Source organism: Hypanus sabinus, chromosome X1 (assembly GCF_030144855.1).
Source record: "Hypanus sabinus isolate sHypSab1 chromosome X1, sHypSab1.hap1, whole genome shotgun sequence".
NCBI lineage: Eukaryota > Metazoa > Chordata > Chondrichthyes > Myliobatiformes > Dasyatidae > Hypanus > Hypanus sabinus.
Genome location: NC_082738.1, coordinates 22,517,036 through 22,541,944, shown reverse-complemented (window position 1 = coordinate 22,541,944; position 24,909 = coordinate 22,517,036). Strand labels below are relative to the sequence as shown.

Sequence of the window (24,909 nt, the reverse complement as noted above, 5' to 3'; positions counted from 1 at the left end):
CACATACGCTGGGGAAAAGGATACTGGTTAAGAAAAGACACGTGCAAGATGCTGTCACAATGGAGAGGCCAAGAGATACTCAGTGTTTATGCTCACATTCAGAAAGTGGCTACTCAAGTAAGTTCTGCAAGAGCAGGCAGTGGCCAAGGTACCAGATGTTGATATTCTAGTTCTACCAGAATTGTAATAAAAGAGCAGCCAATATAAAAATGTACATTTGAAACAAAGTCTGCTTTGTGGCTGCAGTAGACATGCAAATATCAAAAGAAGCACCTTGGCAGTAAGCCCTTTGAATTTGTTTCCACAAGGGAGAGGTGTTACAGGAGAGGTCATTGTTTACTGCCTATCCTGAATTAACTTTCAGAAAGTGGTAGTGAGCTGCTTTCTTGAACCACTGCAGTCCTGCACTCCCCACAGTGGTGTTGGGGAGGGAATTTCCAGGATTTAGCTCCAGTGCTGATTGAGGAGCGGTGCATGACTCGGAGGTGTTGGCGTTCACATGAGCTGCTGCCTTGTCCTTCTTGGTGGTAGAGGTCACAGGTTCTGGAGGTGCCGTCAGAGTAGCCTGGGTGAGTAACTGCAGTGTTTTTTGCAGATGGGGCGTATTGTAGTCACTATGAGCCGGTGGTGGCTGGGGTGAATATTTAGGGTTAAGCTGCTTTATCCTGAATTGCTCAAAGTTCAAAGTAAATTTATTATCAAAGTACATGTATGGCATCATATACAACACTGAAATTCATTTCCTTGCAGGCATACTCAATAAATCCATAGTAGAATAATAACTAAAACCAAATCAATGAAAGACTGCATCACACACAAAATGCTGGAGGAGCTCAGCAGGCCAGGCAGCATCTTTGGAAAAAAGTACAGTTGATACTTTGGTCTGATACCCTTCAGCAGGACTGGAGAAAAAAAAGATGAGTAGTAGATTTAAAAGGTGGGGGGAGAGAAGAGAGAAACACAACGTAAAAAAGGGAGGGAGAGCGATGAAGTAAAGAGCTGGGAAGTTGATTGGTGAAGGAGATATAGGGCTGACCAGGAAGGCTTCAAAGATCTCCGTTTCTTTCTGGACACCAGACCCAACCAGTTCCCCTCCATCACCACTCTCCTCCATCTAGCAGAACTTGTCCTCACTCTCAATAATTTCTTCTTTGGCTCCTCCGACTTCCTTCAAACAAAAGGTGCAGCCACGGGTACTCATATGGGTCCCAGCCACACCTGTTTTGTTATCACCTATGTGGAACAGTCTATGTTCCAAGCCTACACTGGTGCCCGTCCCCCACTTTTTCTACACTACATTGATATCTGCGTTGGTGCTGCTTCCCGAACCTACACTGAGCTCGTCAACTTCATCAGCTTTGTCTCCAACTTCCACCCTGCCCTCAAATTTACCTGGTCTATTTCCGACACCTCCCTCCCTTTTCTTGATCACTCTATGTCTATTTCTGGAGACAGCTTATCAACTGATGTCCATTATAAACCCACAGACTCTCACATCTACCTGGACTATGCCTCTTCCCAACCTGATACTTGTAAAAATGCCATCCCCTTCCTCTCAATTCCTCTGTCTCTGCCGCATCTGCTCTCAGAATGAGGCTTTACATTCCAGAACGAAGGAGATGTCCGCCTTTTTCAAAGAAAGGGGCTTCCCTTCCTCCACCATCAACGCTGCTCTCAACCGCATCTCTTCCACTTCACGCATGTCTGCTCTCACTCCATCTTCCTGCCACCCTACCAGGGTTAGGGTTCCTCTTGTCGTCACCTACCACCCCACCAATCTCCTGCATCCAGAACATAATTCTTCAGAACTTCCGCCATCTTCAACAGGATCCCACTACCAAGCACATCTTTCCCTCCTCGCCCCCACTTTTTGCTTTCCGCAGTGATCACTCCCTACGTGTCCATTCATCCCTCTCCACTGATCTCGCTCCTGGCATTTATCGTTGCATGCGGAACAAGTACTACACCTGTCCCTACACTTCCTCCCTCACTACCATTCAGGGCCTCAAACAGTCCTTCCAGGTGAAGCGACACTTCACCTATAAGCCTGTTGGAGTCATCTACAGTGTCTGGTGCTCCCAGTGAGACCGCTTTGCTGAGCACCTGTGCTCCGTCCACCAGAACAAGCGGGATCTCCTAATGGCCACCCATTTTAATTCCACTTCCCATTCTGATATGCCAATCCATGGCCTTCTCCACTGTTGCGATGAGACCACAGTCAGGTTGGAGGAGGAACACCTTATATTCCGTCTGGATAGCCTCCAACCTGATGGCATGAACATTGATTTCTTGGACTTCCAATAATGCCACAACCCTCTCCTTCACCATTCCCCATCCCCTTTTCCCTCTCTCACCTTATCTCATTGCATGCCCATTGACTCACTCTGCTGCTCCTCCCCAGTTTTCTTTCTTCCATGGACTTTTGTCTTCTATTAGATTCCCACTTCTCCAACCCTGTATCTCTTTCACCAACTTCCTAGCTCTTTACTTCATCTCTCCCCCTTGCAGTTTCACCTATCACCTTGCATATTTCTCTCTCCTCCCCCACCTTTTAAATCTATCCCTCAGCTTTTTTCCTCCAGTCCTGCCGAAGGGTTTTGGCCCGAAACATCGACTGTACTCTCTTCCACAGGTGCTGCCTGGCCTGCTGAGTTCCTCCACACTTTGTGTGTGTTGCTTGGATTTCCAGCTTCTGCAGATTTTCTCTTGTTTGTCAAAGACCGTACCAACTTGAGCATCCAATCTGTGCGCAAAAGACAGCAAACTGTGCAAATACAAAAAGAAATAAATAGTAATAAATAAATAAGCAATAAATATTGAGAACTGGCTGGTGGTGTAGTAGCATCAGCACCAGACTTCAGAACAAGAGGTCACAGGTTCAAATCCCACTGGCTCCTTGCACTCTCTCCATCTGTGCTGGATTGAGTGTTGAGCTGGCAACTCGGCCTTGTAAAAAACAGAGTAATGCTAACGAAATGGCAAGGTCGCTGCCCAATGCATAGCAAGGTGTGAAGATATTGAGAACATGAGATGAAGAGTCCTTGAAAGTGAATGCATTGAGCTTCTCAAGTGTTGTTTTAGCTGCACTGATTCAGTCCAGTTGAGAGTATTCCACCATGTTTTTGATGTGCCCTGTAGATGGCACTCACCAGCTTCTGACCTGCTCTTTTACTACAAGAGGAAAACAGAGGAGCAAGCTTGTAAGGAAATCAAGCTGAAACTAGAACTTAATGCATTCTTTAAGGTCCTGATATTGAGGGCCATGATCGGCGAGTTGAGAGGTTGAAGCTCAAAGATTGAAACTTGTGGTTGCTAGTCTAGGGAGGCCCCTAGGTTGGTGAGTCTGGAGGCTGAAGGTCCAATATCTGCATGTCCAACGCCTGGGCCAAGGACTGGAGGTTGGAAGCCAGAGGTAGCTCAGGGTTGGAGGCTCAACTGTGTGTGTGAGAAGGGAGGGTGCAAAAAGGGCGTGTTATTACTTGCTGTATGTTGTTCTGCTCACATTGTGAGCATGATATGTTGGTGCTGGAATAAATGGTGACACTTGCGGGCTGCCCCCAGGCTGTCCTTAGATTGTGTTGGTTGTTAACGTAAACAATGCATTTCACTGTATTTCGATGTACATGTGATTAATAAATCTAATCTAATCTTGTAACCATAACATTTATGGGTTTGGACTAGTTAAGTTTCTGGTTAATGGCAACCCACAGGATATTGATGATGGCAGATTTGGCAATGTTGATGCTACTGCTATTGAATGTAAAAGTACCTGGTTCAATTCTCTCTTGTTAGAGATGGTTATTGAACAGTACTGGAATGGTGAGTTTCATTTATCAGCCCATGCCTGACTGTTGTCTAATCTTCCTTCAATGCAACAATGAGGTGTTGGGAGTAGAATTGAACAACAAGAGAAATGAACATCTTTACTTCCTACTTACAATAGAAAATATTTAAATCTGGAAATTTCACCAAGGAACTCCTGCTCTGTTATGATTTACCTCCAACAACCTCTTTCCTTTGTGTGAGATGTAACTCCAATAACTGGTGTGTTTTCCTCTTGATGCTCACTGACTTCAGGTTTCCCAGGGCTCCTTGAAGCTGCACTCAGTCAAATACTAATTTAATGTCAGGGATAGTCAATCTCACCAAACCTCTGGAACTTAACCCTTTGGTCCACATGCAGACTCCAGCTATGATGAGAGTGTTCTGGCAGAATGCTAACTGGGTATCAGTGAGCAGATTAGCGAGTAAGCACCACTTGATACACAGCTGACATCGGCTTCCCTCACTTTTCTGATTGTTGAGATAAGATTGATTCTGTGTTGCTTAGCTGGATTTGATTTGCCCTACCTTTTGTGAGCAGGACATACCTGGTGAGTATTCCACATTGTTGGGTAGGTGTCAGTGCTGGCATTAACAATGTCATTGTAGTTATTGTCATCTTTCTTCTTAAGGGTATAAAAATCTGCCACATTTCAAGTTTGGGGAGAATCTACTGACACGGGCTCCAGGAAAATGCCCACATGTTGCTTTTGATATCTACCAGCATCACTATCTCTGGTGACTCACCTTACAGTCACACCAATGACCACGAAAGGACATTGCCCGACTAGTTTGTGGGACAGCTTTCCCAACTTAGACACCAGATCTGGATATTTATGAGGAAGATTTTGCAATATTGACACGGTGAGAGTGAACTGACCATGTTTGACTCCAACGTCTGCATCAGCAATTGATTGTCAGGTTGATTTCAGTTTCTTCAAAGTAATAATTTTGATACAACTGATTGGATTCTGAGGTGATTTCAGAGGGCAGTTAAAGATGGAAGGCCTCCTTCCCTGAAGGACATCACTGGCAGGTAAAGGTCGAAGGCCTCTGAAAGATGTTCTCTGAAGGACATTAATAAACCAGCTAGGTTCATTAGCAAGTCAAATGACTTTTTTGAAAGACTGATTACTTAATGAACTGAATTTAAACTCTCTAGCTGCTGTTAGGAAAGTAACTTGTGTCTTTCAAAAGTGTGAAAGCAACTTATCCACCAGATCCAGTTCATAAGGAAACTATAAGAACCCAAATGTAATAACTAATTTGTGTAGGGATTAGTTGACTGGATAGAATAATCAGACATATGGGCTGGCTGTGAGATTACCAGATGGACAGTAAAAATGTTTCATCAATGAGCTCCGAGCCTTCTTGAGGAAATGCAATGTCCCCACAGGTTCCTGGTAATCCCTGACCCAGCCCCGTTCCAAGTGAGGAAGGAGCATTCTGGATGGCATTGGGAACCTTCAGTCCAGTCCAGTCCAGGCATCAGGATCACACGGAGGTTCAGAGTAAGCATGGAAGGAGGTCACCACCTCACAAACCACCCACCCATCAGTCACCTCTTGCCCATCTGTGGATGGTAAAAGTTAACTTCTATTTTTGTATGTCTGGAATGTGATTTAATACAACACTGGAAGCTGACTACAGAACAGTTTAAAAGAGTAAAATTAATTTTTGGTAAGAGATGAGTATTGTAAACAAAGAATTACCCTGAATGTAATGAACATCAACGATGAGTTAGATTAGAGAGTAAAATTGTTGTTTTTCTCATAGTTGGATCTTTCCTATGCTCATTGGCATGTTGTTATCACTCCAGTCTGAGCTAGTTTTTGTATAAGACAAGCACAACTTCTTTGTTCTTTTCTTATTCTTTGTTCATTCTTTGCTCTTGTAACACTTAATAGCCAGTTGTAAGCAACAAGTTTCATGCCTTGTTCTTCACTGTAATCACCAGTATCCAACAGATGCAAAAATTCCGCCTGTCAACCTTCATTGATTATGCTGGCTGGAGAATTATTGACTATGAACGGCTGGAGAAGAATACATAAATAGTATTGTTAATGAGTATATGCATTGGGATGGAGAGAAAACAGTGGACGTTTATACATTACCCTGTGCACTTATGCAGTATAACAAACACTTATGAACAGACATGATCGCAGAACAATGTAGCAGATTTTAAAATTCTAAAATATTTGTAAGTAGTCAGATGACAGCCCATAAGCTCTGGTTAGAAAATTATTAGAAGTAATGTCAACTCACAAGCTCTACAAGATACTGGCATAGCATTGGTGTGTTTATAAAGATTATTAGTCAGACATGCCTTTCTCTTCTCAGTCTTGAGCCTGTATGAAACTCATAAACTAGGCAATACTTGAATCTAACACTCAGTAAGTATTGATAGCTATTGGTTCATGAAAGGCATGCTGGCTAAACTAGATCCTATTTTCACCCAATATCTTGCACATACACTTTTCAGCAAGGGTCATAATCAGCACTAGAAATCCTGGCTGCCCTTTTACATCCTTCATGATTCATTGTTCTAACAATGTTTTTAAACATAAACATAAACATATGTTTTTAAAAACATATAATTCAAATGATAGGATCCATAAATACAATAGATCTCAGTTCCTCTTTACAAAAACAAAATGGCAATTTTAAAATAGAAATTTATCAGGAAATAGCTTCAAGCATGGAGCTGCAATAACTGTTAACCGCCAATTAGTGGCGCTGCTGACCCAGACTCCACACTCAGGAACTTTTCTGATTCTAAATCCCAGTCCTCCAAAAATATACCTGAGTATTCTCATACAAACACACCTTAAATTTCAGTAAATTCAGTCATTAGTAAAATATGAAAATGAGAGGAAACTAAATATAGAATAATAGAATACTACAAACTCTTCAGCCCATTGAGTCTGCACTGGCCATCAAGCCAATGAATTAATCCTAACTGATTGGGTTTCGTTCTCTCTACATTCCTGTCAACTCCTCCCAGTTCCACTCATCTAGACACAAATGGCAATTTACAGCAGACAATTATCCCACTGACCCACACATCTTTGGGATGTGGCAGGAAACTGGAGCACCTGGAGAAAACTCACGTAGTACAGGGAGAACATGCAGACTCCACAGGATCAAACCCAGATCTCTGGGAGGTGCGCAGTAGTAGCTCCATACACTGTGTTACTGTGAATACCAAGTAAGATTTAAAGATCTCAAGCAGTCCTGAAAAGTTGTGCTAACATATTAGATAAGTGTGGGGACTTTAAACTGGACTGGTCAAAGAACACTGAGGCTGTCTACAAGAAGGGTCAGAGCTGTCTCTATTTCCTGAGGAGACTGAGGTCCTTTAACATCTGCCGGACGATGCTGAGGATGTTCTACGAGGCTGTGGTGGCCAGTGCTATCATGTTTGCTGTTGTGTGCTGAGGCAGCAGGCTGAGGGTAGCAGACACCAACAGAATCAACAAACTAATTCGTAAGGCCAGTGATGTTGTGGGGGTGGAACTGGACTCTCTGACGGTGGTGTCTGAAAAGAGGATGCTGTCCAAGTTGCATGCCATCTTGGACAATGACTCCCATCCACTCCATAATGTACTGGTTAGGCACAGGAGCACATTCAGCCAGAGACTCATTCCACCGAGATGTAACACTGAGCATCATAGGAAGTCATTCCTGCCTGTGGCCATCAAACTTTACAACTCATCCCTTAGAGTGTCAGACACCCTGAACCAATAGGCTGGTCCTGGACTTATTTCCATGGCATAATTTACTTATTATTATTTAATTATTTATGGTTTTAAATTGCTATATTTCTACACTATTCTTGGTTGGTGTGGCTGTAATGAAACCCAATTTCCCTCGGGATCAATGAAGTATGTCTGTCTGTCTAATACCAAATCTGTTACATTTGATATGGGCTAATTTAGTACAGACCAGGTATCAAAGCTTTGCTCTTTGCTTCAGTGTAAGTCAATGTCACACTGAAGGACAGTGGGAGAGGCAGTGTAGGGGAGGAGAAGGGCGGCTAAGACCTCTGTTTGACAATACAGTTAATGTCATGGAGGGAAATAACTTAAATGCTGAAACTAAACCACTCCAGCATGAAATCTCATTTACTGAACACTGAAAATCAAACAAAATTATAGTGATCCGGGACAACTGGGTCATCACATCCATGGAGAACTACATTCAGGAGGACAGGGTTCCAGCTTGCAACAAAGTGCATACGCTTTTCAGTTACACGGCTGATACACTTGGCCATTCTCTTCGTTCCACGTAGAAATTTTAATCACTTACAATGCATCAGCCAGATAAAGTTGAATGATGATATTTCAATGAAAACAACATTGGCAACCATTCTGTTTTCAGAGTGAAAGAGGAACTTGGTGTGTGTGTGCATGTGCACAGGATGGTGAATAAGGTCATTCTTGCATCCGCTTTTTTGGTTACTCACTGCCAAGTATTTTGTTCTGAAACAAAGCTTCCCAACCTAATAGCAAAACGCTTCCTTTAAACTACTAGTCCATAGGGATGCAAATCTCTGCTGATTCAATGCAACTATTTGCTGTCAGATAAGAAGCATTCAGAAAACTTCCTGGCCTTTAATGTCAGGTTTCCATGTGGCTCCAGGAGGGAATTAAAAGGAAAGTCGTTCCCCATCAGTTCTGTGAGACCCAGTGCAAAACAAATTGATGTTAAGTGACAAACAAGAGAAAATCTGCAGATGCTGGAAATCCAAGCAACACACACAAAATACTAGAGGAACTCAGCAGGTCAGGCAGCATCTATGGAAAAGAGTACAGTTGACCCATCAGGCCGAGACCGTTCAGTGGGACTGGAGAAAAAAAATGAGGTGTCAGAGTTAGAAGGTGGGGTGAGGGGAGGGAGAAACACAAGGTGATATGTGAAACCGGGAAGGGAGTGGTGAAGTAAAGAGCTGGGAAGTTGTTTGGTGAAAGAGATACAGGGCAGGAGAAGGCAGAGTCTGATAGGAGAGGACGGAAGACCATGGAAGAAAGAAGAGGGGGAGGAGCACCAGAGCAAGGTGATGAGCAGGCAAGGAGATAAGCTGAGAGAGGGAAAAGCGAATGGGGAGTGGTGAAGGAGCTAGGGGTGCATTACTGGAAGTTCGAGATATCAATGTTCACGCCATCAGGTTAGAGGCTACCCAGACAGAATATAAGGTGTTGCTCTCCTCCAACCTGAGTGTGGCCTCATCGAGGCAGTAGAGCAGACTGTGGAATGACATGTTGGAATGGGAATGGGAAGTGGAATTAAAATGGTGGCCACCGGGAAATCCCACTTTTTCTGGTGGATGGAGCATAGATGCTCGGCAAAGCGGTCTTCCAATCTACGTTGGGTCTCACCGATATACAGGAGGCAACACCGGGAGCACAGGACACAGTAGATGACCCCAAAAGACTCAGAGGTGAAGTGCCACCTCACCTGGAAGGACTGTTTGGGGTTCTGAATGGTAGTGGGGGAGGAGGTGTAGGGGCAGGTGAAGCACTTCTTCCACTCGCAAGGATAAGTGCCAGGAGAGAGATCAGGGGGAGGGACGAATGAACAAGAGTCATGTAGGGAGCGATCCCTGCAGCAAACAGGAAGTGCCGGGGGGGCGGGCAGGGGAAGAGATGTGCTTGGTGGTGGAATCCCGTTAGAGGTGGTGGAAGTTTCAGAGAATTAAGTACTGGACACAGAGGCTGGTGGGGTGGTAGGTGAGGACAAGAGGAACCCTATCCCTGGTGGGTGGCGGGAGGTTGGGGTGAGGGCAATCTTCAATCTCCCTCCTATATGCTGATTTGTCATCACCTTTGATTCAGCCTACAAAAGTGGTGTCATCAGCAAACTTAAATATGGCATTGGAACTGTGCTTAGTCACACAGTCATAAGTATAAAGCAAGGAGAGGGTTTGGGGTGCACCTGTGTTGATGGAGGAGATGTTGTTGCCGATCCAAATTCACTCGGGTCTGCAAGTGAGGAAATCGAGGATCCAATTGCACAAGGAGGTATTGAGGCCAAGGTCTTGAAGCTTATTGATTTGTTTTGAGGGGATAATAGTATTGAATGCTGAGCTATAGTCGATGAAGAGCATCCTGATTACAGTAAAAATAAAGTAGTACAATGGAATCTATAAACAACCACACATAAAAAGACTGAAACAACCAATGTGCAAAAGAAGAGAACTGAGCAAATAAAAAATATAACACTGAGAACATGAGCTGTATAGAGTCCCTGAAAGTGAGTCTGCAAGTCAGTGAAGCAATTCAGAGTTGTGATAAATGAAGTTACCCATCCTAGTTCAGGAACCTGATGTTTGTAGGGTAATAACTGTTCCTGAACCTGGTGGTGTGGGACATAAGGCTCATGTACCTCCTGACCAATGTTAATAGTGAGAAGAAGGCATAGCCTGGATGGTGGATGCCTTCAATGATGAATGCTGCTTTCTTGTGGCAGTGCCCAAGACTTTGCCTATGATGGACTGGGCTGTATCCACCACTTTTCTCGATTTATGTTAGAGTAGTTTCAACACTATTATGTCGATTTATGTTGATTAGTGTGCCACAGGAGGGTGTTTTCTCCCCTCGATTTATGCCCTGCAGAAATATTTAAAATGTCGATATCCATGGGTCAGGTGCCGGAGGATTGGGGGATAGCTCATGTAGTTCCATTGTTTAAAAAAGGTTCAAAAAGTAAGCTGGGAAATTATAGGCCAGTAAGTTTGACATCGGTAGTAGGTAAATTATTGGAAGGAATACTAAGAGATATGATCTACAAGTATTTGGATAGACAGGGACTTATCAGAAAAAGTCAGCATGGCTTTGTGCGTGGTAGGTCATGTTTAACCAATCTATTAGAGTTTCTCGAGGAAGTTACCAGGAAAGTGGATGAAAGGAAGGCAGTGGATGTTGTCTACATGGACTTCAGTAAGGCCTTTGACAAGGTCCCGCATGGGAGGTTAGTTAGGAAGATTCAGTCGCTAGGTGTACATGGAGAGGTAGTAAATTGGATTAGACATTGGCTCAATGGAAGAAGCCAGAGAGTGGTAGTGGAGGATTGCTACTCTGAGTGGAAGCCTGTGATTAGTGGTGCGCCACAGGGATCACTGCTGGGTCCATTGTTATTTGTCATCTATATCAATGATCTGGATGATAATGTGGCAAATTGGATCAGCAAATTTGCTGGTGATACAAAGATTGGAGGTGTAATGGAGAGTGAGGAAGGTTTTCAAAGCTTGCAGAGGGATTTGGACCAGTTGGAGGAATGATTGCACTTCGGAAGATCAAACCAGGATTTCCAGTGGAAAAAAATCAAGGATCTTCTTGCACAGGGAGGTATCAAGGCTCAGGTCTCACAGCTCAGTAATGAGTTTTGAACAAATGTTAATGTTGAAAGATGAGGTATAGCCAATGAAGAGCATCCTGATGTATGCATCTGCATTGTCTGGGTATTCCAGAGCTGAGTAAAGAACCAATGAACAGGCATCTGCAATTGACCTTTTGTGACGGTAGGCAAATTGGAGCAGATCCAAGTCACCCCTTAGCCAAGAGTTGATATGCTTCATGACCAACCTCTCAAAGCACTTCATCAAAGTGGATGTAAGAACCACTAGACAGTAGTCATTGAGGCAGTTTCCCTTGTTTTTCTTGGGCACCAGCATGAATGAAGCCTGTTTGAAGCAGGTGGGCACCTCAATTTCCTGAAGTGAGAGGTTGAAGTTGTCCATGAACCCTGTAGCCAATTGATTAGCACAGATCTTTAGTATCCAGACAGGTATTTCCATCATTCCCCCATTTTTTCCCTGTAACCTTTAGCCCATAAGACAAAGAAACAGAAGTCGGCCATTCGGCCCATCGAGTCTGCTCCTCCATTTTAACATGAGCTGATCCATTCTCCCATTTAGTCCTACTTCCCCGCCTTTTCACCATACCCTTTGATGCCCCGGCTACTCAGATACCTATCAATCTCTGCCTTAAATACACCCAATGACTTGGCTTCCACTGCTGCCCGTGGCAACAAATTCCACAGATTCACCACACTCTGGCTAAAAAAATTTCTTCACATCTCCGTTCTGAATGGGCGCCCTTCAATCCTTAAGTCATGCCCTCTCATACTAGACTCCCCCACCATGGGAAACAACTTTGCCACATCCACTCTGTCCATGCCTTTTAACATTCGAGATGTTTCTATGAGGTCCCCCCTCATTCTTCTAAACTCCAAGGAGTACAGTCCAAGAGCAGTCAACCGTTCCTCATATGTTAACCCTCTCATTCCCGGAATCATTCTAGTGAATCTTCTCTGAACTCTCTCCAACGTCAGCACATCCTTTCTTAAATAAGGAGCCCAAAACTGCACACAGTACTCCAAGTGAGGTCTTACCAGTGCCTTATAGAGCCTCAACATCACATCCCTGCTCTTGTATTCTATTCCTCTAGAAATGAATGCTAACATTGCATTCGCCTTCTTCACCACCGATTCAACTTGGAGGTCAACCTTAAAGGTATCCTGCACGAGGACTCCCAAGTCCTGTTGCATCTCAGAACTTTGAATTCTCTCTCTATTTAAATAATAGTCTGCCCGTTTATTTCTTCTACCAAAGTGCATGACCATACACTTTCCAACATTGTATTTCATTTGCCAATTCTTTGCCCATTCTCCCAATCTATCCAAGTCTCTCTGCGGACTCTCTGTTTCTTCAGCACTACTGACCCCTCCACCTAGCTTTGTATCATCAGTAAACTTAGTCACTAAGCCATCTATTCCATAATCTACATCGTTGATATACAATGTAAAAAGAAGTGGCCCCAACACGGACCCCTGTGGAACACCACTGGTAACCGGCAGCTAACTAGAATGGGATCCCTTTATTCCTACTCTCTGTTTCCTGCCAATCAGCCAATGCTCTATCCATGTATGTAACTTTCCCGTAATTCCATGGGCTCTGATCTTGTTTAGCACCCTCATGTGAGGCACCTTGTCAAAGACCTTCTGAAGATCCAAACACACACCATCTACTGCATCTCTCTTGTCTAGCCTACTTGTAATTTCCTCAAAAAATTGCAATAGGTTTGTCAGGCAAGATTTTCCTTTAAGGAAACCATGCTGAGTTTGGCCTATCTTGTCATATGCCTCCAGGTACTCCATAACCTCATCCTTGACAATCGACTCCAACAACGTCCCAACCACCAATGTCAAACTAACAGGTCTATAGTTTCCTTTTTTGCTTCCTTGCCCCCTTCTTAAGAAGTGGAGTGACATTTGCAATCTTCCAGTCTTCCGGAACCAGGCCAGAATCTATTGAATTTTGAAAGATCATTGCTAATGCCTCCGCAATCTCCACTGCTACTTCCTTCAGAAAACGAGGGTGCATTCCATCTGGTCTGGGAGATTTATCTACTCATAGACTATTCAGCTTCCTGAGTACTTTCTCTGTCATAGTTGTGACTGCGCACACTTGTCTTCCCTGACACCCTTGAGTGGCCGGTATAATGCTGATGTCTTCCTCAATGAAGACTGATGCAAAATACTCGTTCAGTTCCTCCACCATCTCATCTCCCATTACAATTTCTCCAGCATCATTTTCTATCGGTCCTAAATCTACTCTCACCTGTCTTTTATTCTTTATATACTTGAAAAAGCTTTTAGTATCCTCTTTGATATTATTTGCTAGCTTCCTTTCATAGTTCATCTTTTCCCTCTTAATAACCTTCTTAGTTTTCTTTTGTAAGCTTTTAAAAACTTCCCAATCCTCTGTCTTCCCACTAATTTTTGTTTCCTTGTATGCCCTCTGCTTTGCTTTTACTTTGGCTTTGACTTGTCAGCCACGTTGCATCCTTTTTCCATTCTAAGATTTCCTTTTTTTTTTGGAATATATCTGTCTTGTACCTTCCTCACTTCTCACATAAACTCCAGCCACTGCTGCTCTGCCATCCTTGCTGCTAGTGTCCCTTTCCAGTCAACCTTGGCCAGTTCCTCTCTCATGCCACTGCAATTTCCTTAACTCCACTGAAGTACCAACACATCGGATTTCGGCTTCTCTTTCTCAAATTTCACAGTGAGCTCAATCATGTTATGATCACTGCCTCCTAAGGGTTCCTTCACCTCAATCTCTCTAATCACCTCTGGTTCATTACACAATATCCAATCCAGTACCTCTGAACCCCTAGTGGGCTCAACAACAAGCTGTTCTAAAAAGCCATCTCGTAGACATTCTACAAATTCTCTCTCTTGAGATCCAGTGCCGACCTGATTTTCCCAATCCACTCACATGTTGAAATCCCCCACAATTATCATAACATTGCCCTTCTATCAAGCCTTTTCAATTTCCTGTTGTAATTTGTAGTCCACATCACTGCAGCTGTTAGGAGGCCTGAATATAACTGCCATCAGGGTCCTTTTACCCCTGCGATTTCTTAGCTCAACCCATAAGGATTCTGTACCTTCTGATCCTATGTCACCTCTTTGTAATGATTTAATATCAATAAAGCCACGCCATCCCCTCTGCCTATCTGCCTATCCTTCCGATATACCGTGTATCCTTGGACGTTCAGCTCCCAGAGACATGCATCATTTAGCCACGTCTCAGTGATGGCCACAACATCATACCTGCCAACCTGTAGCTGTACGACAAGATCATCCACTTTATTCCTTATGCTGAGTGCATTTAAGTATAACACCTTAAGTTCAGTATTTGGTACTTTTTGCTTTGATTGCACTGCAACTCATCCCAATGGCTGCAAATTTGCCCCATCACCTGCCTGTCCTTCCTGACATCTTTACTGCTCACTATCTTAAATTTATTTCTATTTTCCCCCTCCTCTGCTCTATCATTCCGGTTTACCATCCCCCTGCCAAATTAGTTTAAACCCTCCCTAACAGCTCTATTAAACATTCCCGCTATGATATTGATCCCCTTCAGGTTCAGGTGTAACCCGTCCTTTTTGAATAGGTCATACTTCCCCCAGAAGAGATCCCAATGATCCAAGAATCTGAAGCCCTGCCACCTGCCCCAGTCTCTCAGCCATGCATTCATCTGCCTGATCCTACTATTCGTGTCTTCGCTAGCAAGTGGCACAGGTAGCAATCCTGAGATTACTACCCTGGAGGTCCTGCTTCTCAGCTTCCTTCCTAACTCCCGGAAATCTCTCTTCAGGACCTCCTCCCTTTTCCTCTCTATGTCATTGGTACCAACATGTACCAAGACAGCTGGCTGCTCGCCCTCTCCCTTCAGAATATTCTGGACCCGATCTGAAACATCCTGTACCCTGGCACGTGGGAGGCAACACACCATGCAGGTATCTCACAGATACTGATCTAATTTGTGGAGATGCGGATCTCTTCTAAAGATCTCAATTGTGGATCACAGAATCTCCTGTCTGTTCCCCTGACTATGGAATCCCCTATGACTACTGCATTCCTCTTCTCCCTCATTCCCTCCTTCCCAACAGCGCCAGGCTCAGTGCCAGAGACCCGGTCACTGTGGCTGTCCCCTGTCAGGTCATCCCCCTCAACAGCATCCGAAATGATATACTTGTTGCTGGGGGGGGGGGGCAGCCACAGGGGTGCTCTCCACTATCCGGGCATTCCCTTCCCTCTCCTGACAGTCACCCAGTTTTCTGACCCCTGTAGCCTAGGGATGACTACCTCCCTGTAGCTCCTGTCTATCACCTCTTCACTTTCCCTAAGAAGCAGTAGGTCATCAAGCTGCAGCTCCAGATCCCTAACACGGTCTCTGAGGAGCTGCATCTCAGTGCACCTGGCGCAGATGTGGCCATCAGGGAGGCTGGAGGTCTCCCAGGATTTCCACATCTGACCCCATGAACAAAGCACTAACCCTGCAGACATGCTACCTAATTCTACAGGAATGAAACAAGGAAAAACAAGTCTACTCACCCACTTACCTCGCCAAACACACAAACTTTTTAAACCGTTAGCTCGTACCGTTAGCTGTGTGAGCCCTGCTGTTCCTCCGTCTATCCGGGCCGATTCGCCAAGGGGAAAAATAGAGTTGGTGCCTTGCTCTCGCCTCTTCCTGTTACCATCTAAGCCCATTCAGCCAAAGCCCTACACTCTGCTGCCACTCACTCCGCTGCCCGCTGTAAAGGGTAGTCTTCTTTTTAAACTCTCTGCTCTGTCCTGTCTACATCACATGTCTGCGCAGTCTCACCCTTCTTGTACTCGAAGTCGTTTTTTAAAAACTGCCTTCCTTCAGAATTTAGCTCTCATGCTGCCTTCTTGTCCCAATTCAAAAAACAACCGTTGCAAGTCCCCTTCCTTTTTAAACTCTCCGTACTAATTAAAAACCTATCAATCTCTGCTTTACATCCTTCCAATGACTTGGCCTCCACTGCCCTCTGTGGAAACAAATTCCACAGATTCACCACCATCTGGCTGAAGAAATTCCTTCTCATTTAAGTTTTAAAGGGATGTTGCTTTATTCTGAGGCTGTGCCCTTGGATCTTAGCCGACTAATGGAAGCATCCTCTCCATGTCCACTCTATCCAGGCCTTTCAATATTTGCTAAGTTTCAATGAGGTATCTCCTCATCAGCACTAATTATTCAGGGTCTCAGTCATGTAGGAAATTGCCCCACACTTGCCTTAGCACTGCAGGTTTGCTCAGTTGGTAGTAATCTTACCTTTAAATTGAAGGTTGCAGGCACAAACTCTACCGCAGGACTTCAACTGATAATTTACTCACGTCTCTCCAATAGTGAGGGAGTGCTGCTACGTTGCATGAAATATTAAGTCCTATCTCCTGGCTTGGATAGATGAAAAAATTCCATCAAGAAATCTTTACAGAAAAGTTAACCCTTTCTGGATTAGCAGTGCTGAGGTTCGGGGGAGAGCTTCAAGTTCCTGGGTGTGAACATCACCAATAGCCTGTCCTGAACCAATCATGTAGATGCTATGGCCAAGACAGCTCACCAACATCTCTACTTCCTCAAGACGCTAAAGGAATTTGGGATGCCCCCTTTGGCCTTCACCAACTTTGATCAAAGCACCACAGAAAGCATCTTATCTGGATGCATCACAGCTTGCCATGCACTGCTCATGACCACAAGAAACTGCAGAGTTGTCATTGCATCACAGAAACCAGACTCTCATCCATGGACTTCTCACTGCCTCAGTAATACATCGACCCACCCCGCACATTCTTTCTTTTCCCTTCTCCTTTAAGGCAAAAGATATAAAAGCCTGAAATTATGTACCACTAGGATCAAAAACATTTCCTACCCTGCTGTTATAAGACTATTGAATGCTTTCCTAGTACAATAAGATGGACTCGAGCTCACAATCTACCTAGTTATTATCTTGCACTTTATTGTCTACCTACACTGCACTTTCTCTGTAGCTGTTACACTTCATTCTCTATTCTGTTTCTGTTTTACCTTGTTCTACCCCAGTATACTGTATAATGATTTGATCTATTTAAACAGTTTGCAAGACAAGCTCTTCACTATACCTTGGTACATGCAATAATAATTGTATTTAATCTCAGATTACACATAGTAGTTAGTTATTCACCCTTTCTATTTATGGGAGCTTCCCATGTTACTGCATTGTGATAAGATACAAGGTAAAATCTTTTTCCTAGAGTAAAGGGAGTCTGGTGACGAATGGAGCTCTGTGCACAAAGGGATTACAAAAAACAACACTTAAAACACAGCAGAAGTGAAGATGTTGGCCTCACCCCAACTGTGAGAAGAGAAAGAGTCAACATTTCAGGTTGAAAACCCTTTACCAAAACTGAAAAGGGGACAAAAGAAGCTTGATAAGCCATAGGGGTATTGAGGGTGGGGTATGTCACTGATAAGGTACCAGGGTGACTGTGAAATTAAGTTATAAATAAGGTTATTGGACCAATGAGTGAATGGGAGCAGTTAGAGAGTGAGAATATAGAAAAAAATATGGGAGTTGTGAAATGCAGAGCATGAAGACATCCCTGGTAAATCAAGTTAGACGTGTCCTCCACTTCCGAGGAGGTAACAACAAACCTGAGTCAATATCACATGAATGATACAGTCAGAAAGCAGCTTACCTAAAATTGTAGAGTTCAGTTTGAGTTGAGAAGGTTGCAATGTGTCCAGACAGAAGATGAAATGCTGTTCCTCAAGGTTGCATTGGGTCTTTTTGTAACAGTGCAGGAGCCACAGACCTAGACATCAGAGTGGGACTGTGATAGAGAATTAAAGTGGTGAATGTGAAACTCGTGATAACAAAGGGCAGTGGAGGCCAAGCTGCTGAATATATATAAGGAGGTTTATACGTATCTGACACATAAGACATTAAAGAGTATGGAGGAGGAGGGAGGGGGAGAGGAAGAGAGAGAGGGGGAGAAGAGAGAGAGGGGGGAGAAGAGAGAGAGGGGGGAGAAGAGAGAGAGGGGGGAGAAGAGAGAGGGGGAGAAGAGAGAGAGGGGGAAGAGAGGGAAGAGGGAGAGGGAGAGAGAGACACACACACACTTCTGTTTTAAGTGTTTCAATATTTATGAATTCTTCTCACCCCACTCCACCTCATATCAAATGTAAAGTTGGGTGCAGAGTTGGCAAATAGAATTTAATTCCAACAAGTGCAAGTGTTGCATTTAGGGAAGTCAAATAGGGAGAACATATACAGTAAATGGTAGGGGACTAAGGAATGTTGCTGAACAGAGACACCTCGGTGTCCAAATCCACAGTTCTCTGCAAGTGGCAACACAGATAGGTAGGATAGTGAAGAAGGCATATGGTATGCTTGTGTTCACAGGTTAGGGCTTAGAATATAAAAGTTATGATGATATGTTGCATATTTACAAAGGCATAGAAGGATATGGATCTAATGCGGGCAAATGGGATTAGTGGAACTGGGCCAAAAGGTCAGCATAGACATTGGTCTGAAGAGCTTATTCCTGTGTTGTACGACTCTGTAACTATGAAATGGAATGCTTTATCGTATTGAACCAAGGACTACTTTTTCAAATGAGACTGGATAAGTATTTGGAAAAAAAAGGGAAAAAAGCAATAAAAAGGGAAATGGGATTGAGTAGGTACTGTTAGTTATAGCGTGTTCCTGCTTTTATGCTGCGTTTTTTTTGGTTCTTGATTAAAAACCTGAAAGCAGGTACTATTTTACGTAGCCCATAGACAGTGGACAGAACTGAATGATTCTGGTCTCTCAGGGACACAATCAAGTGTCTCTCAAAATTGAGACACCAAAATCATCTGTAGGAAAATGGGCTATTTAAAACTACTTTGTTTGAAATTTAAATGAACAAATGATACTGAAACACAAACATTTGTTTTGGGACACACAGGCCATTCAAGTTCAACATTTTCTGTTTTTTCAATTTTAGATTACCGGCACCTACAGGCTTTTGCTTCAACTACTTGACTGCCAGGACATTCTACGTTATAGGAGAAGCCAGAAAAATGATAGTTAATTAATACTAATATCGTCTATTATTAAAGAGTTGTGAACTGTATCCCTTCTAGCTTCTCAATTCACTGCTATTTTATCAGGTTATGTAGAAGGGAACTGCATTGAAGATACCCACAATTGTCTTTTAATGGATGCTTACAGCTAGAAGACAAAAAGAACTTTCAAGCTGGGTTATAATTAGTCCAAACGCAAATAGTGAATAAATAGTATTTAAGATCATAAGAAGGGAGAAAATAAATTGAGGGAAAACTTGCATGTAGTACGAAAAAAGAGTCAAGGTTTCTATGGATATATAACAAGGGAGATTGTGAATAAGGTAAATACAGGGCCCTTGGAGAACGGAAGTGAATTAAGGACAGAAAATTATGGCAATTATGTTTAACAGAATTTTTCCATCTGTCTTCACAATATCCTTAAGATATCAAATGGTGGAATTTAAAAAACTATGTTACAATTCACAAAAATCTCAATTGAAGGAACTCAGTAGGGGCTAAAGGCAGACAAGTTACTAGGACCTCATAAACTTCATGCTAGAATTTTAGAAAAAGTGGACTTGAATATAGTTGAGCCATTGGTTGAAAATTCTCACAAATCTGGGAGAGTACAGGAGGTTAGTATAGAGGCAATGTGACAATCTTGTTCAAAACTGGAGAAGGCCAGGGAACTACAAGCCAATTAGTTTAACAGCTATCATCAGCAAGATCTTAGAGTCAACAATAAAGAGGAAATAACTAATCACTTAGGAAAGTGGAATATAAACAAACAGTGGGGTGTAAAACTTACTCTACCCAGTACTTTGTTAGCAAATGTACAGTCACTGGAAAACAAGATTGAGGACCTAAGGGCAACATTACTGCATCAGGGAAAATGAGGGATTGCTGCATCCTCTGCTTCACGGAGACATGGCTCACCTTGGACAAACTGGATGTGGCAGTCAAGCCCGAGGGCTACTCAATACATTGGATGACAAAAAGGGGGTCTGTGTTTCAGGATAAACTCTCTGTGGTGCTCAGATGTAGTGGTCTTGCCTACTGTTTGATCCCTGGAACACCTTTCAGGAAATCTGATCATCTGATCGTCCATCTCCTTGCCTGCTTACATGCACAAGCTACAGAGCAAGGCTCCAGAGGCAAGGACAACGAAGAGGTGGTTGCGGGAGGCAAAGGAATACTGACTGATTGCTTTGAGTCAGTGGACTGAGCCATGTTCAGGGATGATCAGCAAGGATCCATGGTTATCACAGACTTTAAAAGGACAGTCATGGATGAGTGTGTCCTCATAAAATCATTCAGTGTCTTCCTCAACCAGAAGCCCTGGATGAACTATGAGATCCAAATCTGCCGAGAGCCAGATCAGTGGAATTCAGGTCTGGAAACCAAGTAATATCTAAGAGGTCTAGGTACGACCTCTGAAAATCTTTCTCACATGTGAAATGCTAATTCTGGACCAAACTTGAATCACAGAAGGATACTTGACGGCTGTGGCACCTCCTAAAAAGTGAAACCAAGCGACATATGTGAAAACAAGGTTTCAAATCCCAGATGACCTCAATGCCTTTCATACTCAATTTGACCTCCAAAATATGGAGAAACTATCACGAACTCCCACAGCCCTCGATGACCCCGTGATTTCAGTCTCTGAGATTGATGTGCAAGCATCCTTCAGAAGGGTGAATTCACAGAAAGCATCTAGCCCAAACGAGGTACCTGGCCAAGTACTGAAGACCTGTGCTATTCAACTGGCTGGAGTGTTCACTGATATCTTTAACCCCTCCTTTTGGCAGTCTGAGGTACTCAACTGCTTCAAGCAGGCTTCTATTCTACCAGTGCTCAAGAAGAACGTGGTAATCTGCCTTAATGACTATCGTCCAGTAGCACTTACATCCAACTGTGATGAAGTGCTTTGAGAGATTTGTGACCAAACACATCAACTCCTGTCTGAGAAGTGACTTGGTTCTGTTCTGATTTGCTTAGTCATAACAGGCCAACAGCAGTTGGCATTTCATTGCCTCATCACCCAACCCTGGAACATCTGGACAGTGAAGATCCATACATCAAGATGCTATTCCTTGAATGTAGTTCTGCTTTCAACAATATCATCCCCTCAAAACTCATCAATAAGTGCCAAGACCTAAACTTCAATACTTACTTGTGTAACCAGATCCTCGATTTCCTCACTTGGAGACCCCAGTCAGTTCAGATTAGGAACATCTCCTCCACAATCTCCATCAGGACAGGTTCACCAGCCTGTGTGCTTAGCTCCCTGGTCTACTTGCTTTATACTTATGACTATGTGGCTATGTACAGCTTCAATGTCATATTTAAGTTTGCTGATGACACCACTGTTGTGGGCAGAATAAAAGGTGGTGATGAATCAGCACATAGGAGGGAGATTGAAAATCTGGTTGGATACCTCTCACTCAATGTCAGCAAGACCAAAGAGCTGATTATTGACTACAGGAGGAAGGTCCATGAGCCAGTCCTCATTAGGGTATAGTAGGTAGAGAAAATCAGCAACTTTAAATTCCTTGACGTTATCATTTCAGAGGATCTGTCCTGGGCCCAGCATGCAAGGGACATTACAAAAAAAGGCATGGCAGAAGTTTGCGCAGATACAGCATGTCATCTAAAACTTTGACAAACTAGGTGTGTAGTGAAGAGTATACTGACTGGCTGCATCACGGCTTGGCATGAATATTCTAATGCCCTTGAGCAGAAAAAACCTACAAAAAGTAGTAGAGACAGCCCAGTCCATCACAGTAAAGCCCTCTCCACCACTGAGCAGATCTGCACGGAGCGCTGTCACAGGAAAGCAGCATCCATCATCAGGGACCCCCACCATCCAGGCTATGCTCTCTACTTGCTGCTACCATCAGGAAGGAGATACAGGAACCTCAAGTCCCACACCGCCAGGTTCAGGAACAGTTATTACCCCTTAACCATCAGGTTCTTGAACCAGACAGGATAATTTCACTCACCCCAACACTGAACTGATTCCACAACCTACGGGCTCACTTTTAAGGACTCTACAACTTATGTTCTTTATATTTATTGCCTATGCTATTTCTTATTAATATTTCTTTTATTTTTGTATTTGCAGCTTTTCTTTTGCACATTGGTTGTTCGTCAATCTCTGCCTTGTGCAGTTTTTCATTGATTCTATTGCTTCTTTGTACTTACTGTGAATGCCCACAAGAAAATGAATCTCAGGGTAGTATATGGTGACATATATGTACTTTGATAATAAATTCACTTTGAACTTTGACAAATTTGCTCAAATTCTTTGAGGGTGTAACAGAGTGTCGATAAAGGGAAATCTGTAGATTTAGTGCATTTAGATTTCCTGAAAGGTCTTTGACAAGGTGCCCCTGGTGCATTAAAGAAGAGTTCAGGTATTGGATGAAGTGTGTTAGAATGGCTGTCACATGGAAAGCAGAGTTGGACTATCTAGGTCCCTTGCAGACAGGAAGGATGTAACTAGTGGAGTACTGCAGACATTAGTTCTTGACCCACAATTGTTCATGATTTATGTTAATGACCTGGAGGAAGTAACATTAAACAAGGTTTCGAAATTTGAGAATACAGGATCACTCCCAAACATGTTGCACACAGACCAGGGTTCATGGGGTAGATATTTTGCTTCAACGTGCTTCATAGTAATGCATGCACATTGAACTCTACTTTGAACTTAACCCTGATGGACAATATCCAAATGGCATGCAACAATCAACAAATTAAGTCATTTAAATTGAAGGATTAGTCATCATCTTACTTTATTAAATATGCACACAGACTAGTAATTTTTTAATAATTCATTTGAAAGCATCAGTGATGCTGGTAAACACTTCTCCTTCTGGGTGGAACAGAGTCATGGCTCTCTATTGAATTTGGCTCATTAAAATTTTTACATTGTGTTGGACGGCACATTCTGTGGAATGTCAGAATGTAATGAGGGGATACAACCAAATAGCTGATGTGTACTCCAGTAAGAACAGAAAGCAGAAGGCCACCAGCACAAGAGACTGGACATTAAAGTTAATACACTCAGTAGTCACTTTATTAGGTACTCTTGTACACCAGCTCATTAATGTAAATATCTAATCAGTTAATCATGTGGCAGCAACTCAATACATAAAAGCACGCTGACATAGTCAATAGGTTCAGTTGTCATTCAGACCAAACATCAGAATGGGGAAGAAATGTGATCTAAGTGACTTTGACTGTGGAATGATTGTTGGTGCCAGACAGGGTGGACTGAGTATCTCAGAAACTGCTGATCTCCTGTGAGTGTCACACCCAGCAGTCTCTAGAGTTTACAGAGAATGGTGCAAGAAATAAAACACATTCAGTGAGTGCAGTTTTGTGGGCAAAAACACCTTGCTAATGAGAGAGATCAAAGAATGGCCAGACTGGTTCAAGCTGACAGGAAGGCGACAGGAACTCAAATAACTACGTGTTAGAACAGTGGTGTGCAGAAAAGCACCTCTAAATGCATAATATGTCAAACCTTGTAATAGAAGAGCTACAGCAGCAGAAGACCACACACCGGGTTCCACTCCTATACCTAATAAAGTGGCCACTAAATATACAGCGCATTGCAAAGAAAAGCAACTGATGCAACAGACAAGTTGGTGAATGAGGACATATATCACCAATGCATTTCAAGAAGAATTAGCATCAACATTGACTGGTTTGGCAAGGAATGTGTCAGCATGACAATGGAATCAAAAGGTAGAGAAACAACTATTAACTGGCAACTGACATTATTCCATTGATAAGATTGTAATAATGAAGAGCAATAATAACCTTTATTTGGCAAACAATTACAGTATTACACAGCACACGTTGCAAAATGTTTGGCCGAGGATAAGGGTTTGTAAAGGGAATTAATTAAATTGCAATAATATTCTTTTCAGAAAGGCAGCATTTCACTGAATATTTCTGCCACATACTCAGGGATGAATTTATTTTAAAACAAAGTTAACAACTGGAAAAGGCACCCATCATTTTTGCAGTCAAATAAGAAATAGGTCTGCAGGGATTTTAATATGAACATTCTAGTTTCTGGACTATTACACTCAGGGAAATGCACTGAGCCCTGCATAAGCACATTCATTTTCAGATTATTGTAGCTAACAGTCATCACAGTGGGAGGAATATGTATAGTTCTCATCTTCATTAGAATTAAGAAGGGCATTCCAGTCTCACTGCATTCTTCCTATTGGAAATCTTGTTTTACAAAGCTTGTGTTTAGAATTGCAGCTTTATTTTCTGAAGGCGATTCCATTTCTTCCTCAGAAAGTGCCCATTTCTTGATCAACAAACGAAGCATCACGTTGCAGGTTGTAGTTGTCCTTTATAGACATACTCTAGGGCAGTGGCGATAGTCCTCATGTCCATCTCAATACTTCTTGCCCAGTTCTCCACATCACCAATTTCCTGGGGAGAAAACAGGTTTTCAGCAGGATCAATATCTGCTTGACAACCTATGACCCTTTGTCCTTGCAGAATCAAATACAGTTTTATCTTAATGGAAATTTTGATCAGCTGCCATTTACAGTCTTGTTTTAAGTAAATTTTCATGTAGGCAGTTTTTGCGCAGCCTCTAGAGATGCCAGCCTTTCCCTCCAGAAGGAAGGTCTTGTCAATTGCATTGT

The 24,909-nt window shown here is 43.0% G+C and overlaps 2 protein-coding genes across 2 annotated transcripts in view; both read right to left on the bottom strand.

Annotated features, from left to right (window-relative positions):
- The window catches only part of rdh5 (retinol dehydrogenase 5 (11-cis/9-cis)), a 78,055-nt gene that overhangs the window by 43,882 nt on the left and 9,264 nt on the right, over nt 1-24,909 (bottom strand). The window lies entirely within an intron of this gene.
- bloc1s1 (biogenesis of lysosomal organelles complex-1, subunit 1) overlaps nt 23,292-24,909 on the bottom strand; it is a 123,823-nt gene continuing 122,205 nt past the window's right edge. Inside the window, exon 4 of the mRNA XM_059956045.1 lies at nt 23,292-24,691. Within this exon, the coding sequence (XP_059812028.1) occupies nt 24,584-24,691 (108 nt within the window). The 3' untranslated portion in view covers nt 23,292-24,583. The remainder of the gene's footprint in view (nt 24,692-24,909) is intronic.